The sequence below is a fragment of the Rhinopithecus roxellana genome, chromosome 15 (genome assembly GCF_007565055.1).
Source record: "Rhinopithecus roxellana isolate Shanxi Qingling chromosome 15, ASM756505v1, whole genome shotgun sequence".
NCBI lineage: Eukaryota > Metazoa > Chordata > Mammalia > Primates > Cercopithecidae > Rhinopithecus > Rhinopithecus roxellana.
In genome coordinates this window covers 85,156,765-85,171,369 of record NC_044563.1, presented here as the reverse complement: position 1 = coordinate 85,171,369, position 14,605 = coordinate 85,156,765, and the positions used below count along the sequence as shown (strand labels likewise).

General features: G+C 34.3%; 1 protein-coding gene across 1 annotated transcript; it reads right to left on the bottom strand.

Annotated features, from left to right (window-relative positions):
- Positions 1–653: 653 nt before the first annotated feature.
- LOC104663398 (olfactory receptor 52N4-like) lies at positions 654–1,618 on the bottom strand. The gene is given in 3 exon segments (XM_010364558.1): positions 654–1,245; positions 1,247–1,485; positions 1,487–1,618. Coding segments are annotated over 3 exon segments (963 nt in total).
- Between the last annotated feature and the right edge of the window lie 12,987 nt (positions 1,619–14,605).

Genomic DNA, 14,605 nt, shown 5'->3' with positions numbered 1-14,605 from the left:
ACAAGTAGATTTTGATCCTCTTTCATACAGGTCTTAGAAAAAAATTATACTGTTTTTTTATTTTTGGTTAAGAGCTCTACCTCTCTTTCCAGACTCTGCTTTTTTAAAAGCCCCTTTAAAGAAAATGAAATATCCAGTTATTCTGTTGTGAAATAATTATGTGACCTATTCAGCAGTCTAATATTAATTTAGCTAGATGCTTAGAGACTTAAAACTCATTATAGTAATGACTTTATGGGGTACACTCTAGTTTCTCCTTCAGGAAAATGTCATTGAAGAAATAGATTTTTGGTAGTTATGAGAAATATATAGCACATGTTTTCCAGACAAAAGTAATAACTGCCTATTAATCTGAAAATTGTGATCATTGAAAAGAGGACTCACATCATCTCCTTCTACTTAGATTTTTCTTTTCATAAAAAATGGACTCATCAGGTTATGTCAAATAAAATATGGTTTAATTATTAGACTGGTCCTTCACATAACTGAGAAGGTATAAAATATACAGAAATGTTGGTGGGCCTTCCAGTGATGTTGAGAATGCACTCCGTTTTGTGATCAATACAGTACTTCCAGAAAGATTTTATCAGCTCCTGCATGAGGCAAATAGAAGTAATTCTTTCCTTCTCTTCTCACTCCTGGCAAGTGTTCATTCACATGCTATAGGATTTGGCATCCTTAGAACCTGAAAGGATCCTTATGACACAGTCTCGTATCTGTTTGGTTTTCACCCCATAGACAATAGGGTTCATAGTGGGTGGTAGGAGCAGATAAATATTAACTACAATGATGTGGCAAGAAGGGGGGATTGTGTGTTCTCCAAAGCGGTGGGAAAAGAAGGAGAAGAAAGCTAGAGTATAGGAGAAAACAATGGCACAAATGTGGGCAGTGCAGATATTAAAGGCCTTCTGCCGAGCATCTGCTGAGGAGAGGGTGACCACTGCCCGGAGAATCATGGTATAAGAGACTATGATACACAGTATGTCAAAGCCCCCAATCAGAAGGGCAACCATCAGACCATAGATGGCATTGACCTTGACATTCCCACAGGATAATTTGGCTACAGATGTGTGGTCACAGTAGGTATGGGGAAGTATATTGCCTCCGCAGTAGGGCAAGAGCTTGGTGAGGAAAGTAAAGGGAATAATGAGTAGTACCCCTCTCAGGAAGGTAGCAAGCCCAACCTTTGCAATGACAGGATTTGCGAGGGTAGTTGAATAGTGTAAGGGATAGCAGATGGCCACAGCGATCCAGGGCCATAAGCATAAGCACCCCAGACTCCATCCCCGTGAAGGTGTGGATGAAGAACATCTGGACAAGGCATTCATCAAATCCAATGTCCTTGAGATGAAACCAGAAGATGCAGAGGGCTTTAGGGATTGTATTAGAGCACATAACAAGGTCAGTAAAGGAAAGCATGGCCAAGAAGTAGTACATGGGTTTGTGCAGGGCATCCTCATAGCGAATGAGGTAGAGGAGTCCACAAATTCCATACCATAGCCACAACATACATAGAGCAGAATGGGAAGGAAATCCAGAGTTGTGTGTCTTCCAGTCCTGGGACTCCATTCAGAATAAATGAAGCTGCTATTAGGTCTGTTTTGTTCAGTGTTAGCATGATAAGTCTGGTAGGTTATGAAATAGCTCAAAATTTGAGCTATTTGGGTTTTCCTAGAGTTAAGAAAAAGACAAGAGAAAATATAGGTTATGTTTACTGTCTCCCTCTCACCCCAACTTTTAAAAATTCCATAATGCATTTTAATGGTCCAATAACAAAATTTCTGAGGAATAATTTTGTTTGTCTGTTGAGTTTTATTGATTGATTAATTTATTGATTCAGTAAAAAATTGTTATTGAGCAGTCTAAGTTTTCAACACAGATGCAAATCAAACATTAATTCTTTTATAAAAAGACATATTCCCAATCTCATAGATTTATAATCAAGTATAATTCTGACTTTTCAAATGATATTTTTATTAGAATATCTTACTTAACTGTAACTATACTCATCTCAATATAGATGTTATTTTAAAGAAGAGTCATCTAATTACCTCACTGATGATCCAAGAGATGAGATGCTGACTTTTAAATTTTTATTCTTAATGAATGACTGATATTTATTAGTAGGTACTCAGGCACTGTTCAAAGAATTTGAAAATTTTAGTTAAGTTATTACTCAATGAAGTTTGGAATCTCAAAAATTAGTAAATTTATTGGGTGTCTATAGTCAATAATAATTTAATTGTATATTTTAAAATGACTAAAAGAGGGCCAGGCGTGGTGGCTCACTACTGTAATCCCAGCACTTTGGGAGGCTGATGCGGGTTAATCCGAGGTCAGGAGATCCAGACCATCCTGGCTAACACGGTGAAACCCCGTCTCTACCGAAAATACAAAAAATTAGCTGGGCGTAGTGGCAGGTGCTTGTAGTCCCAGTTACTCGGGAGGCTGAGGCAGGAGAATGGCGTGAACTCGGGAGGCGGAGCTTGCAGTGAGCCGAGATCCTGCCACTGCACTCCAGCCTGGACGACAGAGCAAGACTCCATCTCAAAACAAAACAAAACAAAACAAACAAAAAAACAACTAAAACAGTATAATTAGGTTGTCGGTAACAGAAAGGATAAATGTTTGAGGTGATGGATACCCCATTTACTTTAATGGGATTTTTTTTTTTTTTTTTTTTTTTTTTTTTTTTTTTTGAGGCAGAGTCTTGCTGTCACCCAGGCTGGAGTGCACTGGCGCGATCTCGGTTGCAACCTCCACCTCCCAGGTTCAAGCAATTCTCCTGTCTCATTCACCCGAGTAGCTGGGACTGCAGGCACACGCCACTATGCCTGGCTAATTTTTGTATTTTATCAGAGACAGGGTTTCATCACATTGGTCAGGTTGGTCTCGAACTCCTGACCTCAGGTAATCCAGCCGCATCAACCTCCCAAAGTGCCGGGATTACAGGCGTGAGCCACCGTGCCTGGGCCTTTAATGGGATTATTACACATTGTATGCCTCTATCAAAATACCTCATACACTCACAAATTATATACACCTACTACGTGCCCACAAAAATTTAAAATTAAAAAAGTCAATGAAGTTTTGATTCAGTATTTTCAGTTTTCAAGATATCTTTTTTGTTCTTTATGTATCTAGTCAACACAAACTAGAAGATATCCAAACGCATACATACACAAAATATAGAAAGTACTTCAACAATATCACTAAGAAAAAGTTGCAGGAAGAAACATACACTTCAAAAGAGAAATAAAAGTGCCAATGAACATGTAAATAGGCAGAAACTTTTATATTAATCAGAAAAAAAGTAAAAATTATATCTCTCATGACAAAGCACCTTTTTTTGGTGTGTAGTGACATACCAAACTGGACAGCTAAAATGAAAAGAACTGAAAATACCAAGCATTGGCAAAGATGTAGAACAACTGGAACTCTCGTTTACTGCTGGTAGATATGTAAATTAGAACAACTGTTTATTGGATATCTCATAATGATAAATATACACATGACCCTCATTGCCATTTCCAACAAAACTATATATATATATATATATATATATTTACTAGAATACATCAATTAGAATGCTTATTGAAACATGATTTGCAGTATAGCCTAAATCCGGAAAAGAACTAAATGTTCACCAACATCAAATGGCTAAATAAATTTTGGTACATTCCCACAATGAAATACCATGTAACAATAAGAATAAACAATCTATGACTATATGCATAATACAGACGAATCTCGCAATATGTGTTAATTTTTTAAGAAATACTTAAAATTGTATGTAACACCTTGTGTTCTTTAAATGAAACACAAAAATGGATCAAATTATTCTTTTTATAAAGTGAGAGAGAGTGATAACTGAAAGGCAGTGTGTGGTAGAAGGGTCTTGTGAGTTGCTGGTCATGTTCTCTTACTTGATTTGGTTGTGAGCTATACAAGATGCAGGTTGTAAAAATCAATCAACATGTAATTGTATTAATTGTAAAATTGCATATGTATGTTAGAATTTATAATAACAAAAATTTAACTGCCAAGAGGATTAAAGGACTTAGTATGTTAAAACATGCTACCACATTTTAAGTGCTCAATACCCATATTTGTATTTTCTTCTCAGGCTGCCAGCCATTTTGGCAATACTTACAAAAATTAACACCGTAGGAATTACGAGTGCCATCAAATGAACTCTCTTTTGTGCCCCATTAGAGGAGGTATTCATCCTGACCTCCATTAATAAACTAAACTATTTTAAGATTATTGTCCGATAGGAAATACAGTCACTTGAAAATTCTGCCTTATTGGGTAAGATCAAAAGGACAGATCAGATTTATCAAAAGGCAACTTGTTTTGAAAATAGTAGAAAAACACAGGTTAAACTTGTTAATAGGCATGCTCTTCAAGGATGTGTCCTCGAGTCATTACAGAACGTTAGGGTTATACTGGGTGTCATAGGAGCACCTGTGTGTCTAACCTAGACTCAGGAGATGCTCCTAGAGAAGAAGACAGATGCTCTCAGACCTGGAACATGATTAGAATTCTGACAGGTCAAAGTGATAGGAACAACATTCTCTTCCTCTTGCTGTTTGCTATTTCCTACTCATATCACACTGACACTCTCAGCTTTGTGATAGGCAAACCTCTATTTCCTTGGTGCTCCCTTTGCCCACTCCCTTCAAATGTAGCTAATCCCTATACACTCTGCAAGCAAAACCATCATTAGGAGGTCTCAAATGTCCTTTGAACATGATAGTGATCCATCCTTTAAATTATTTTAAGATAATGTAGCTACCAACAGCCATAATTACAGGTAATAAGTTGATTTGTTCAAATAATTATTCTCATAATTTTTAATTATATTTCCCTCATGATATTATGAAAATCAACTTATATTTAGGAATTCTCCAAAATTCAGTGAAATCACTGATGTAAGCACAGTGTCTGGTAAAACATCCTCAGAGCTGAGTAAATCAAATCTCTCATATTAGATACTCAATAAATGTTAATTTTAAAATAAATAAATAAACAAATAAGTGAAGAAGTGAATTAATCACCCATCACACTTTATTTTGAGAATTATTAAATTATAATCTAAGTATTATTAGATTGGTGCAAACATAATTGTGGTTTTTACCATTAAAAGTAATGACAAAGCCACAATTACTTTTGAACCAACCTAATATTACTTGGAATGTGTAAAAGAAAGCACTAGAAGAAAAAAAAGAGAAAGTTTTACTTAAGATTACCAGAAAAGATAAACAAAACAAGGCATCTCTCTCATAAAGCAGAGAAACAAAGAGAATACAAAGTGGAAAGAAAAAAATAAGAAGACAAAGGCAGAACAAACATTGGTTTTGGATATAAAAACAATTTAAACTTCCCATCAAGTTGAAATAATTCCAATTAATTTTTAAAATTATATATGCAGTAAAAGATTTCATCAGAATGAAAATTATACACAAACGTTTAAAATATATACAAACATAACATTTTTAGATAAACAGTGTACCTCATACTTGGAGAGGATATACTAATAGTAGGAAAATGAATTCAAAGCTAAAACACTCAAGTCAAGATCGCTTTGAGAAGATAAAACACTTAGCATTGTATAATTAAAGGTAATTGTACCAAATTATTTTTTTTCCAGGTTTAATAAGGTTTTTCTATAACACAAATGAAAAACACTTAAATTCACATTCTCACTTTGTTGATATGGAAGGACAATGTCAATATGAGGACTTCCCAAAGTTACACTTACATTACATAGCAGCTTATAAACTCATTTTTAATTTTCTAATTAAGGTAAGTGGATGGTTCAAAAATTGAAATTTTAGCTTCGGAATTTTAAGAAGTGTGTTAATTGTTATTTTGTGAAACAGCATAAAAGATAGTCTTTTCAATACATGAAATGTTTTTCTTTGACCATCAAAATTACAAGTTTCTGCCTTTCAGACAGAATTTATAAACTATGAGTTTATATTTTATATTTGTAGTCACCATTATACTTTTCAGATTTCTTACACATGCCTCATTTTTCAGATGTTTTACAATATATCATTAAGCAAAATAACTAACATTAATGACAGTGGTAACAATCCATTTATAAAACTACTTTTTCTATAATTTATAAAAATTTATTACAAGCTACTCAATAGGGTCATGATTCTTTTCTCCATCTCACGTTAATATATGGAACAGTATCTTTTTCTTATTATTATTATACTTTAAGTTCTAGGGTACATGTGCATAACATGCAGGTTTGTTACATATGTATACTTGTGCCATGTTGGTGTGCTGCACCCATCAACTCGTCAGCACCCATCAATTCATCATTTTTATCATGTATAACTCCCCAATGCAATCCCACCCCCCTCCCCCCTCCCCATGATAGGCTCCAGTGTGTGATGTTCCCCTTCCCGAGTCCAAGTGATCTCATTGTTCAGTTCCCACGTATCAGTGAGAACATGCGGTGTTTGGTTTTCTGGAACAGTATCTTGAATGTGATGCTCAGTACTTGTTTTTGGTTATACATTGCTTTGTAAATAGCAGCTCAGGATGCACTTTTGCAGCTTCTCTTGGAGTTAAAGTGACTATTTCAAGTAATGAAAAATGCTATTTTTAATGTCTGCACATTGAATTATGTGCAGAAAATATACTTGTAGATCTATATTGAAAATATACTTGTAGATCTATATTGAACCTGCACATATCCAAGTATGTGTTCATCATTCCACTGCATGTGGAATAAGTATCCATGTGTTAGAACTAGGTAGAGAAATTAGGGGAAGCATAAATGTCTCCTAAACCGAAAATAGAATGTATTTTCTTCTGAGATTACATGCACACTTTTATCTAAATACTAGATAAATATCTTATTAATATTTCCTGTATTTTCTTGTTTTAGGTATGACTTTAGCCACTAAAACTGGCTTTATGCTTACACAACAATTTAGTACCCATCTTCAACACATTTGCAGAGCTCTCCAAGAACTACATATCTATCTAAGTATTATTAATAACTACAAACGTATGCAGTTTCCTTTCTAAAACAAATTTAAAATAGTTTCTACACATCAAAGTTCAACTTCTTCTGCAAAGAAATTTGACTTCACTATGCTGGGTTGTGGAAAGAGTCATTGGAAAAGTAATGTTGATACATATTATCTTCTATTTAACCTAATTTTTAAACTCTGTAAGCAATAAATTTGTTTTTTGTTGTTGTTGTTGTTCAACCACCTCCAATCTAGTAGACCCACCTTCTCATATGAGTGTTGCTTGTTCCATGTAGATTAGATTTTGCTACTGCAAACAGATGAAACAAAAGTCCTATCTCAGTCTTTCCAGGAAATAACCAAGGAAAATTAGACTATGATTTGGGGGAAGTAAAGGACAGCAGGTAAGAAGCAAGAGGAATGGGTAAATATTCTCTAACTAGTCTCTCATTTCTCCTTGTTATGGGGGTAATCCACACTTGACTTCCACCACTAGTGAAAAAGGATTCCCATTTAAATAGAGAAATACACAGATAATCATAATCACCATAATTCACAATGAATTTTAATGCTTGACTTGGGAAAATAAACGTTTTCCAAAAGAACTCAACCTCACACAACACTTCTTCCTTCCAACTATGTGATTGGAATCAATGACTTAGCAGGAAAAATGATAAACAGCCGAGATATACCCAAAGCCTCTCTTCACTTTATCTTGCTGCCTACAGAAAATAAATGTTGTCACTATCCCCTCTTTTGTATATTTTCAGTACCTTCATTTCTGGATAGCAGAACAGTGATCTGTAAATAATCTACTCCAGGTGTTAAGAATCTTGGTCAAAATAAATCACAGTCCTAGAATGAATATATGTCCACAGCCATGAGCCTATAAATTCCTTTATGTCTGAAATATTGAACTGAGTCTTAAAGAGAAATATGTGTTATGTGTCCCAAGGGGATGTTTAAGAATATCAGAGACACAGATGCTGGTGTGAGAATCAAGTTAACCTCTATGGGAAGAGGAGAAAGAACAAGAACTTTCCATTCTTAGTGTCGAAATAATGATACATATATAAGCAAATAATCGCATATGTGTGTGTTTGTGTGTTAGTGCATATATGAGTCAGGGAGAGAATGAAAGTGAGCACAAGTTCTTTTAATAAAGACTAGGATTTAATACTTACTGAAGATTAATGTTTTCTTCTTTTCCACTGCCCTGTGGGAAAGGTATCAAAAGCATAGAAGTAGAGAATGTTTTGTTCATTCATAAACTGATCCATTTTCTAAATTTTTTGTATTAATATATCATTTTACTTCTTTTAATTAACATTCATTTAGAACTTTCTGCTTTCCAAAGCAGGCTGGGAACTATGCAAATATAGCCCTAGGTTCAAAAAGTTTATTTTTTTAATAAAATTTTTACTTTTTCAGGTGAGACAAATGAATTATGAATATTTGGGTGATCTAAAATGTAATCAAAAGTTTAAACTTATTACACTTATACATTAAATTAGGAAAACTTAGAGGACTATACAAACCTTGAAATAATCATCATTATGATACAATAATTAAAAATTTATTATTGCTAAAAATAACTGAGTACAATTTATATCCATTTTATGAGGATAAAAATAATAACATATGCTGAGTAACCTGAAAAAACATAAAGGTGTTTATAAGGAAATTAAAAAGTACTCATAGTTCTAACACTTAAAATGAAGTTGTGGTATAGATTTATCTTAATTAAAATCATATATATGTATTGCTATGCATTAACTAGATATGCTTTAACAAAAATTATCATGTATTATAACATAAACGTTACAATTTTAATTTAACATTATAAAACTAGTCCATTTCAAAACAGAATTACTATAGCTGATTAAAAGTTCATGTTAGATGTGTGTAATTCATGTAACATAGCTTGATCTTATATATGTAGATCCTTTTGAAAGAAATACTATGATAAGTGAACATGGGTATGATATTTCTATGACATTTCCTACCTGATATTTTCCTCAAAATAAAATTTTATTATGTATTAGGGTCCCCATTTATTCATGACAATAGTTACATGCCAAGTTGATAAGATCTTGTTGTCTAATTGACATTTAACTATGCTACCGTAGTAAGTACACTGGATTTAAAATTTTATATTATTGGTTTTAATGCATTGTGACAGTAGTTACTTGTACTATTTTCCCTTATTTTTCTTTACAGTGCTTGTTGATGGTATTGAGTGATCTCATTAACAAGAATAAGATCTGGATTGGTTTAATGTTTTATATGTGATTGAGAAGAATAAATATTGTCTACGACTGGGGTGTAGGCTCAGTATATAGTCACAAGAAATGCCTCTTTTGTTTTGTTAGGCTTACCCACTTTTTGTATTCCTTTTTTATTGTTGTATAAATTGTAGATGTTTGTCATGTACAACACGATGTTTTGAAACTATATATATATATATACACACACACACACACACACACACACACATTGTGGAAAGGCTAAATCAAGCTAAAGCTAACATATATGTTATGGTGAGAACATTTGAATCTCCCTTATTGTCCAAGAATGCACTACATTTCTGCTACATATAGATATGATGCTGTACAATAAATTTCTTGAACTTATTCCTCCTGTATAACTACATTTTTGTTTTATTTTATTCTATTTTTTTTTCTTTTTTTTTTTAGAGAAAAATAGGCTGCAAAGCCTGGTTTCAAGCAATTCCTTCCCGTTGGAATTCCAAATAGCTGGAACTAATTTCGTAAACTTCGACCAATGTATTTCCAACCTCTCTCTTACCATGAACCCAACATCCCCAGTAGCTGGGACTACAGGTTTTCACCACCATGCCCTCCTTTTTTTTTTTTTTTTTTTTTTATTGGTATTTTTACTAGAGACAGGTTTCACTATATTGGCCAGGCTGGTCTCCAACTCCCGGTTTCAAGTGATCCTCTCATCTCGGCCTCCCAAAGTGCTGGCATTATAGGCATGAGCCACTGTGCCCAGCCTATCTCATATTTTCTTTATCCAGTCATCCATTGATGGACATTTAGTTTGATTCCCTATCTTTGCTATTGTGAATAGTGCTGAGATAATTATACAAATGGAGATATCTTTTTTATATAATGATTCATTTCCCTTATGGTAAGTACAGAGTAGTGGAATTGCTGGTGGTTCCAATGGTTCAAACGGTGGTTCTAATTTTATTTCTTTGAAAAATCTCCATACTGTTTTCCATAAAGGTTGACTAATTTACATCCCCACTAACAGTATATAAGTTCTCTCCATGACGAAATCCGGTGTGTATACACATTTTAATCACAGGTATTCTGACTGATGTAAGATAATATTTCATTGTGGTTTTAATTTGCATTTCTCTAATGATAAGCAGTATTCAGTACTTTTTCATATGTTTGTTGGCCACCTGTATATTTTGTTTTGAAAAGTGTCTGTGTCCTTTGCCCACTTTTGAATGGTGTTGTGTTCTTGTTGAGTAGCTTGAGTTCCTTGTAGATGATGGATATTACTTCTTTGTTAGACGCATACTTTGCAAATATTTTTTCCCATTCTGTATGTTGTCGGCTTACTCTGTTGATTGTTTCATTTGTTCTGCAGAAGCTTTTTAGTTTACTTATGTCTCATTCATCTATTTTTGTTTTTATTGCATTTCCTTTCAACAACTTACTCATAAATTCTTTGCCTAAATATCCAGGAGAATTTTTCCTAGGTTTTCTTCCAGGATATTTACAGTTTTAGAACTTATGATTAAATCTTGAACCCATCTTAAATTAGTTTTGGCATATAGTGAGAGATAGAGGTTCAGGCTCATTCTTCTACATACAGTTATCCAATTTTTCAGCATCATTTATTGAATAGTGTGACCTTTCCCCAGTGTTTATTTTAGTGACTTTGTCAAAGATCAGTTTGTCATAAGTATGAAGCTTCATTTCTGAATACTCCATTCTGTTTTACTGATCTATGTGTCTTTATTATACCAAAGCTGGGTAAGGACACAACAAAAAAGAAAATGCTGTTACCATGCATTTTGGTTAATATGCTGTTTTGGTTACCATAGCATTGTAGTTGAAGTCAGATAATGTGATGCTTCCAGATTTTTTCTTTTTACTTAAGATTGCTTTGATTATTTGGCTCTTTTTTGGTTTCATGTGAATTTTAGAATTGTTTACTCTAATTCTGTGAAAAATGATGTTGGTAATTTGATAGGGATCACATTGACTCTGTAGATTGCTTTGTGTAGTATGGTCATTATAACAATATTGATTCTTCCAATTCCTGAGCATGAGATGATTTTCCATATTTGTTTGCATCATCTAAAATTACTTTCATCAGTGTATTGTAGTTCTCCTTGTAGACATCTTTCACCAGCATAGTTACATGTATTCCTAAGTATTGTATATTTTTTTCTAGATATTGTAAATGAATTTGAGTTCTTGGTTTTGTTCTCTTCTTGATCAGTATTGGTGTATAACAATGCTATTTATCTATGTACTTTGATTTTATGTCCTGAAATGTTACCAATGTCAATTTTCAAGTCTAGGAGCCTTTTTGATGAGTCTTTAGGGTTTTCTATATATAAGATCATATCATCAGCAAACAGAGATAGTTTGACTTTCTCTTTTTAAATTTGGATGCCTTTTATTTATGTGTTTTCCCTGACTGCTCTAGAGAGAGCTTCCAATATTATGTTGAATAGGAGTGGTGAACATGGGCATCTTTGGCTTGTTCTAGTTGCTGGGAGAAATGATTTCAACTTTTCCCCATTCAGTAATGATGACTGTTGGTTTGATGTATACGGCTTTTACTATTTTTTAAGTATGTTCCCTCAGTGCCTAGTTTGTTAACAGTTTTTATCATGAAGAGATGATGAATTTTGTCAAAAGCTTTTTCCACATGTATTAAAATGTTGTTTGTTTGTTTGTTTTTGAGACCCAGTCTCACTCTGTTGCCCAGGCAGGAGTGCAGTGGCACAATCTTGGCTCACTCCAACCTCTGCCTCCCAGGTTCAAGTGATCCTCCAATCCTCCTGTCTCAGCTCCCCTAGTAGCTGGGATTACAGGCATGCACCACCACCATGCCTGGCAAATTTTTGTATTTTGGGTAGAGACAGGGTTTCACCATGTTGGCCAGGATGGTCTCAAACTCCTGACCTCAGGTAATCTACCCGCCTCAGCCTCCCAAAGTGCTGGGATTACAGGCATGAGCCACTGGCCCAGTCTTTTGTTTTTAATTGTGTTATGCTCATATGTTAGGCCTCAGGGGCATAAGGGCATGCATTTGTTGAACCACCTTTGCATTTGTTGAACAACCTTTGCATGACTGAAGTAAGACCCACTTCACTGAGGTGTATTATCTTTTTAACGTCCTGTTGGATTGTCTTGTAGTATTTTGTGAAGATTTTTGTATCAATTCTCATCAGGAATATTTGCCTGTAATTTTCTTTTGTGTTGCGTCCTTACCCGGCTTTGGAATCAGGATGAAATAGGGATCGTAGAACCAGTTAAGGAGGATTACCTCCTCTTCAATTTTTTGAAACAGTGTCAGTATGATTATTACTAAATCTTCTTTATATGTCTGGTAGAATGTGGTTGTGAATTCCTCTGGTCCTAGGCATTTTTTGTTAGAAGATTCAGTTGCACTACTTGTTATTGGTCTGATCAGTATTTCTATTTTTTCTTGATTGAATCTTAGGAGGTTGTATGTTAACCAGAATTTATCCATTTTTTTAGGTTTGCTAGTTTGTACCTGCAGAGATGTTCATTATAGTCTCTAATAATCTTTTATATTTCTGTGGCATCATTTGTCATGTCATTTTTATTGTTTCTGATTTTGTTTGTTCCAATTTTCTTTTTCCTTCATGAATCTTGCGTGGTCTATCAATTTTGTTTATCTTTTCAAAGAATCAACTTTCCATTTTCTTTATCTTTGTATTTTTCTGTCTTGATTTCACTTAGCTCTTCTCTGATATTTGTTCTTTATTTTCTTATGCTAACTTTCGGTTTTACTTATTCTTGTTTGCCTGGTTCCTTGAGGTATAATGTTAGGGTTTTAAATTGAAATCCATCTATATTTTTAATGTTGGCATTTAATGCTATAGACTTCCCACTGAGCACAGCTTTTGCCATTTCCCAAATGATTTGGTATATTGTGTCTCTATTTCATGTGTTTCAATGTTTAAAAAATTTCTGCCTTGATTTTGTTGTTTATCCAAAGATTATTCAGAAGCAGATTGTTTAATTTCCAAGTATTTGTATATTTTTGAGACCTCCGTTTGGTATTCATTTTTAGTTTAATCCACTGTGTTCTAAGAAGATGCTTGATATTATTTCATTTTTTGAAAGTTTATAGAGACTGGCCAAGCATTTGAGCAATTTTTGACAGTGTTCATGTGCCAACAGAAAGAATGTATGTTCTATGGTTGTTGGGTAGAATGTTGTGTAAATGTCTGTTTAGCATTTAGTCTAGAGGGCAATTTAAGTCCAGAGTTTTGTTGCTGTTGTTGATTTTTTTGCCACAGTGATCTGTCTAGGGAGGTCACTGGCGTATAATAACTCCTGTTATTGTATTTTTTCTACCACTTTACTTAGGTCCAGTAGTATTTGTTTTATGAATCTGGTTGCTCTGATGTTGGATGCATATATGTTCAGAATTTTGTCACATTTTCTTCTTGAACTGATCTCTTTAACATTGCACAATGTCTTTCTTTGTCTTATTTCACTGTTGTTTATATAAAGTCTGTCTTATATAAGTATAGCTAACTACTCCTGCTTGCTTTTGTTTTGCATTTGTGTGAAACATCTCTTTATGCCTTTTTACTTTAAGCCTGTGAATGTCTGTGCTCATTAGGTGGGTTTTAATAGGCAGCATATGGTTGAATATTGTTTTTAATTCATTTTCTCAGTTTATATGTTTTAAGTGGAGCATTTAGTACTTCATGTTCAAGCTTAATATTAATATGTGAGATTTTGTTCTTTGTTACCTAATTGCTTTGTAGTCTCATTTTTGTGGTTGCTTTAGAAGATCTATGAGTTTTTTACTTTCACTTGTTTTTTATTGTGGCAAGTATCACTCTTTTATTTTCTTGTTTTAGAAGTCCTTTGTGAATTTCTTGTAGGGCCAGTACAGTGGTGACACATTTCCTTAGTGTTTGCTTGTCTGGGAAAGACTTATTTCTCCTTCATTTACAAAGCTCAATTATCAGAACACAAAATTTTTAGCTGGTAGTACTTTTGTTAAAGAAGACTGAAAATAGGACCCCAGTCCCTTCTGGCTTGTAAGATTTCTGTACTTTGTTACTCTGATAAGATTTCTTTCTTTTTTTTTTTTTTTTTTTTTTTTTTGAAACAGAGTCTCACTCTGTCGCCCAGGCTGGAGTGCAGTGGTCGGATCTCAGCTCACTGCAAGCTCCGCCTCCCGGGTTTACGCCATTCTCCTGCCTCAGCCTCCTGAGTAGCTGGGACTACAGGCTCCCGCCACCTCGCCCGGCTAGGTTTTTTTTGTAATTTTTAGTAGAGACGGGGTTTCACCGTGTTAGCCGGGATGGTCTCGATCTCCTGACCTCGTGATCCGCCCGTCTCGGC